Genomic DNA, 6629 nt, shown 5'->3' on the forward strand with positions numbered 1-6629 from the left:
AAATTTGGGGGTTATTTTCGCGCCTCAGCCTGCGGGGCTCCCCCTTGCCCGGGGCGGGGGGGACAGAGCAGCTCGGGGAGCGGGGACACCCCAGGGCCCCGTGTCCCCTCCCCGCGCACACGGCGGGCCCGGAGCTGTCCCCGGTGCTGTCCCCGGTGCTGCCCCGGCGCTCCCGGGGCCGCTGCCCCTGCCCGGAGGCGGCGCGGAGCTCGGGCAGAGGCTGGCGGGGGAAAAACAAGAAGCAGCAAACGCGCTCTGCCAATAAAACGTAAAAAATCCTGTTTCCTTTTTTTTTAATGAAAGACGATTTTAACAACATTTAAAAATAACTTATTACATTACTAGAATAAATAAACCTCCTATTAACAAAACAAAAACAACAAAATTTAAAAAAACAAACAAAACCCAACGAAATTGCGTCATGTACAGAACTTAAGACTTCAAACAGTCTCGGATAGAATAGCGATACAGCGAAATCTGTAAGAATATATCTATATGTGCGTCAACGCCAATGAAATATTTACAATACATACAGGTACCCAACCGAGTACCCTCAGTTTATTGTTGTTGTTCCAAAAAGAAGTGTACCAAATCGGTTGTGAATTTACAAGCAGTGCAGCCTCGCTCGCTCGCTCCCCTTCCCTACAAATTTTAATTTGGCTTTTCTACAAACAGACTTCCAAAAAGAGACTTTCCTCCGTGGAAAAGTATTGCAATTAAAGGTAATAAATAACCGAACAAACAAATAAATAAATAAATAAGCAATCGGATAATTAAATAAATAACCGAGCCGGTCTGAATACCGTCGCGATACACCTTTGAAATCGAGAAAGACGGATATTGTGCTGGCAAGAAACCCGAAGGGACAATCCCACCCCCCACCCTCCCCACCCCCCAGCGCTGTCACCTACGCGGCCACGTCCTTTCTCACTTCGGGAGCAGCGTGTGGTGGGGACAATATGGGAATCCCCATTAAATATGTAACGCGGTAAACAAATACCTCGGACAGTGAATCAGGCTACACAAATAACGTAAGACATCTACTATAGGGTGCCGACGCCGTACGAATAAGAATACTCGCCAGAGAAATACCTTAGGTTCAGGTGACAATTTACAAATGGCCAAAAGGGACATTCAGAAGAAGAAAAGCTCACGTTCATAAATCCTACCAACACAAAATATTTGATTCTCACTAACAATTTTTTTTTTACTTTTATCAAGACTTAGATTAAAGAGGTGTAATTAATTAGAATGAGCACAAAATGAAGTTGCTAGAGAGATAAATTAATAATTTACAAGGGGTTGTTTGGCAGTAATCTAATAATAGCTTTTGAAGACCAGTGAACACAGCAGGATCAGCTCTTTCCCTAAGCGTTATAACTTCAGAGAAGGAAAAGGATAATAACCACAGTAAAAATATATATATATTTATATATTTATAATACGCAGTGTAAATGCAGAAAAACCTGCCATCTGTTTTTTAATCATTATTATTATTATTATTATTATTATTTAAATCAAAATATTTTTAGACGTCTCTCGCGGTGCGAAGCCTCAACTCTAGATTCAAGTTTGGGTCCCGAGAAAGCCATGGCATCGTGGCCACCCCGCTGCCACCCGGGCGAGGTCTGTTAGGAATAAAAACCAGCGGTACTTGCCGGGGCGGGTCCGGGCGCGGCTCCGCGGGGAAGTTCCCCCGAAAGTTGGGCGCGGGGCGGGCGGCGGGGTGGGCTGAGGTCGTTTGGGGTCGTTTTCCTCCTTTCCTTTTTGTTGTTCTGGTTGTTGATGGGATTTTCTGTGGGCGGCGGCGGCGCTGGCGCTGTCGGTGCCGCCGGGCTCAGATGCCCGCCGAGTACTTCATGCGCTTCTGCTTCTGGCGCTGGTTGCAGAACCAGACGCGGACCACGTTCTTCTTGAGGTCCAGCTTCTCGGCGATGGCGGCGATCTTCTCGGAGGAGGGCCGGGGCTGCAGGGCGAAATAGGCCTCCAGCGAGCGCTTCTCGGGGGCGGCGATGGAGGTCCGCTTGCGCTTCTTCTCCGCGCCGCTGAAGAGCTCGGGCTTGGCCAGCTTCTCGCGGTGGGACTTCTCGGCCTCCTCCAGCCACGCCTGCAGGATGGGTTTGAGGGCGATCATGTTGTTGTGGGAGAGGGTGAGGGACTCGAAGCGACAGATGGTGCTCTGGCTGAGGGAGCCCACCCCCGGGATCTTCAGGTTGGCCAGCGCCGAGCCCACGTCGGCCTGGGTCACCCCCAGCTTGATGCGGCGCTGCTTGAAGCGCTCGGCGAAGGCCTCCAAGTCGCGGGGGTCGGCGTCCACGTCGCTCATGCAGCCCATGTGTGCCGGTAGCCCGTGGGCGTGGGCCATGCCCAGCGCCGCCGGGTGCATGGGGTTCATGCCGGCCATGTGCGGAGCGTGGCCCGGCGTGGAGACCACGGCACCGTCGGGGGCCGCCATGGCCCCCAGCGCCAGCCCCGGCGTCAGGTGCTCCAAGAGTTCCCCCTCCAGCGCCTGGTGGGGCTGGTGGTGGTGGTGGTGGTGGTGGTGATGGTGGTGGTGGGTGCCCGACAGGGCGGACGGGTGGGAGATGGGCACGGAGGAGGAGGAGGCGGCCGAGGTGCAGGGGATGGTGTTCATGGTGTGGTACGTGGCGTCCGGCTTGAAGGGGCTGTGGTGCGGCGGGTGGTGGTGGTGGCTCTTGCTCGGGGAGACGATGTCCACCGCTGCCAGGGCTTCGGCGCGGGCCAGCAGGCTCTCGTCCAGACCGCCGAATATATTGCTCTGCAATTGCAAATAGAAGGCACACATAACGCTCAGCAGGGAATTCGCCTCCCCGCGCACTCCGCCGTGCCACTAAAACCTTCCCAGCATGTTAAAAGAGAAATCCTGGAGAAGGGAGGGGGGGTGGGGTGGTGGGGGGGAGGAGAGCACAGGAGAAGAGGGAGCTAGCGGGGCGAGGGAGCGGGCGCGGCGCGCAGCCGCTCGCACAGAGGAGCCGCGGCGGGCGGGCGGACGGACGGACGGACGGACACACGCACCAGCCGCACGCAGCATCCCAGGTCATAAAAATTAATACGAGCGGCAAGAGCCGCCGCATGCATAAGTTGGGCGAGCGCCCGGCGGCGCCGGGTGATTTGCTGCACGGCCATGAAAAAATCATCAGGCGGATCCGGGGGGCCGCCGAGGGGCTCCCCTTAAAGCGGGGCGGCGGGCGGCGGGCACCTACCGGAGGGGCGGGCAGGCAGGCCCGCCGCATCGCCTCCGCGCCGCCGCCGCTGCCGCCGGGGCCGGAGCCCGAGCTGGAGCCGGAGCCGCCGCTGCCGCCGGGGCCGGAGCCGGAGCCGCGTCCGGCGGAGCCGCCGCTGCCGGTGCTGCTGGGGGAGCTGGCGGCGGGGGCGGCGGCGCCGGCGGAGGGACAGGGCGAGGCGGTGTGCAGGGCCGAGTACTTGGTTTCGTGGAGGCCGCCGCCGCTGCCGCCGCCGTGGGGGAGGCCGAAAGGCTGCTTGCTGCTCAGAGACATCATCATGGTGCTCGCCGCCGCCGCGGCCCGGCCCGCCGGCAGCCGGCCGCCGGAGGAGGGCAGGGGCGCGGGGCCGGGGGCCCGAACCCCCCGGAAAAGCCGCAGGAGCCCCGCGCCCCCACCCCCCGAAAAATTAAAAAAAAAAAAAAATTCCCACTCGCCCCCCAGCCGGCTGCCCGAGCCCCGCCGGGGACGAGAGGAAGAGGCGGCTCCGGCGAGCCGGGGATGCGCGGGGAATGCGCGGGATGCGCGGGATGCCTCTCGCCCGCCCGCCCGCCCTCCGCCCGGGCGCTCGCCGCTGTCCGCCGCCGCCTCCGCTCCGGCGCCGGCCCTCGCCTCTCGCGAAGTGCCCTCCCCGCCGCCGCGCCGGTGGGTTTTACTCTCTCCCCTCCCTCCCCTCCCCTCTCGCCTGTCACTACAGCCCAACTCCTCGGGAAGGGCCCTCCGCGCCTGCCTCCTCGGCCCCGGCCCCCTCCTCCGCCGCTCCCTGCCCGCCCCCCGCTGCTCCCACGCCCACGCGTGCTCCCGCACTCACCGCCGCGCCGCGCCCCGTCGCCTCCCGGAAAGGGGAGGGAAAAAGCCAAAAAGAAAAAAAAAAAAAAAAGAAAAGAAAAAGAAAGGAGGGGGGAAGCGACGACCCCACCGCCTCGAATCCACCTTCCATGGAAAGAAAAAATAATTTTTAAAAACGGGGGAAAAAGTCCCGTCCGGGCTCAGCACGCACCTACAGCCAGAGTGTCCCGCCGCTGCTCTGGCACCGCAGGGGCGGGGGATGCGCGGGGACAGCGCGGGGAAAGGCCGGGAGCGGCGGCCAGGGGCTGCCCCCGCCGGTGTCCCCCATCGGCGGGGAACCGGGGGGATCCTCCTGCAAAAGCTAAGCACCGCTATCCCGCCAATTTCCCACGCCTGTCTAATAGGAAAAGAAGAAAAGGAAAAGGAAAAGAAAAAATGAAAAGACAGAGAAAAGAAATCGGGGAAAGTCAGTTTTCCTGGAGGTGGTCGGGTTTATTTCCATGAATTTCACTTTGCAGCAGAAAGGTTAAAATAAGTGCTTAGGTGTTTAATTTCTCACCTAAACAGCAGACTTGGTAATTTTAAGGGAAATAAAAAAAAATTACATTGTATCAGCTCTCACTGTCGCCAGCTCGGAGAAATGAAATAAATCAAAGTTAAAAGCTTGAGTATCATTTAATTATGGTGTGAATAGCGCTTGGAAAGAAGTAGAACAACATCTCTAAACAAATTATGGCCGGGCCAGGAAGGAATTATTAGATTGAAATTTCATTTAGGCTCGGGAGACACGGCGCTTCAATATGTAATCTGTTATGCCTCATCTGATTTGTATGCTTAATTCAGCTTGACGAATTTATTAGTTTTCATAATAGTAAAAAAATTGAGCAGCACTATGGGCTAATGCATTGTGTGTACTATAAATTGTATGTCACCGTTGAAAGGCTGAAGTCTATAGAAATCTTTTATTAATGACAACATAGGAAAGAGGATTTTCTTGCAAGCCTTTAAGGAGTTCATGCCAAACCTCCGCGCTTCGTGTCTCGGTAGGCTATTAACATATCGTCATACTAATTAGGCTACTTCATGAGTGATATAATTTCAAACTTTAAATTATGTTCTAATTAACAAGGGTTGTCCAATTTGCTTAATCTTCAAAAGGCTTTTGGCTTGTCTAATTAGTCTAAAGCATCGAACATCTCCAACGCCCGAGAAAGAGCCATCAATAATAACATTTTGCGCGTTTTGAGGCGGTCGCGGGCCGAGCCCACGCGGGGTGCGGCCCGCCCGTGGCGGGCAGGGCTGGCGGGGCTGGCGGGGAGGCCGCTGTCCCGCTGTCCCCCCTCCCTCCGCCGGGTCCCCGCAGCGCTCGGCCGCTCCTGCGCCCCCGCCTCCGCCTCCCGGCAGCGGCCGCAGCGCTGCGCGCCTCGGCGCGGGCGTGCCGGGAGGGGAGCGGGAGAACCAGGGAAAGCTGCCGCCGCTTCCCGGGGAAGAGGGGAAAAAAAAAAAAAAAAAAAAAAGAGAAGGAAGGGAAGGAAGAAGAAGAAGAGAATACCTCGTTGGCACGGGGAGGTCCGAGGGCAGCCAGCCTGCCGGGTGCGCGGAGCCGGGGAAGGGGCTGTGCCCGCCCGGCTCTCCGAGCTCAACTTTGGCGGAGAGAAATGCGAGGAGGAACCCCCCCCTCCCGCTATACATTTAACCCCTCCCGCACTGAGTTTAATTACTCGCAATAGTTGTTCTAATGTATGCTGTCACACGGGAGAATTGAGAACGCATATCGTTAATATGAATTAATCTTGATTTTAATAGCAACTGACAACCGATCTCCAAAACGCCGAGCGCTCATCGCCGCTCCCATCGGCCGCCGCCGGGACGCGGAGCGGCCGCAGAGCTGGGGCAACTTTCCTCGGTGCCGGGCCCGGGGGTGACCCCGGGGGTGCCCGTGGTGCTCTCCGCGCTGCAGGGACCCGCCGCGGCTCCGGCCCCGCGCTGCCGCTCTGCCCGCTGCCGGCAGCGCCTTGCCCGCGGCACCGCCGCACAGCACCTTCCCGTTTCCCCCCTTTTCCTGGTGATTTTTTTGTTTATTTGTTTGGGTGCCGGGTTTTTTCGTGGAGGCCCCGCGCTCCTCAGCCGCACCCCCCGCCCGCAGTCGCGGGGAGGCAGCGGCCGCGGAGGCTCCGCCGCCCCCGGCACCTCGGCGGCCCCGCAGCCGGCTCTGCGCGCCGCTGGGCTGCCTAAATAAAAGGAGAGCCCCCCCTCCAAGTTACCCACGCCCACACCCTGACCCACGCAGACATCTGGGGAGAAATCACTGTCGCCTCTCATGTATCCATGTTCTGATTTACGATTAAAATTTAAAGACGCGCATTCATATTTTACCGAACCTAATGCGCCCTATGAATTTTTAATCCATTAAGATGCGGGCTACACTTTGAGCAAACTCTACCTTTGTTTTGAGGGCAGGGCAGCGCCGGTCCCAGCCCTGCCGCCCGGTGCCTCACTCCGCTCCCGGGCCTTGCCGCCTCCGGACGCTCCCCCGGGGCTCCAGGCACCGGGAGCGACCCGGCCCCGCCGCCGCGGAGGCTCCGCGGGTGCGGACAG

General features: G+C 58.2%; 1 protein-coding gene across 1 annotated transcript; it reads right to left on the reverse strand.

The window, feature by feature from the left end:
• Nucleotides 1-926: 926 nt before the first annotated feature.
• Nucleotides 927-3524, reverse strand: POU4F2 (POU class 4 homeobox 2). The gene is made up of 2 exons (XM_054633611.2): nt 3225-3524; nt 927-2779 (listed from the first exon to the last, which is right to left on the reverse strand). Exons 1-2 carry the CDS (start codon nt 3522-3524, stop codon nt 1838-1840), a joined length of 1242 nt encoding a protein of 413 aa, XP_054489586.1. The 3' UTR covers nt 927-1837.
• Between the last annotated feature and the right edge of the window lie 3105 nt (nt 3525-6629).

Source organism: Agelaius phoeniceus, chromosome 4, assembly GCF_051311805.1.
Source record: "Agelaius phoeniceus isolate bAgePho1 chromosome 4, bAgePho1.hap1, whole genome shotgun sequence".
NCBI classification, from domain to species: Eukaryota; Metazoa; Chordata; class Aves; order Passeriformes; family Icteridae; genus Agelaius; species Agelaius phoeniceus.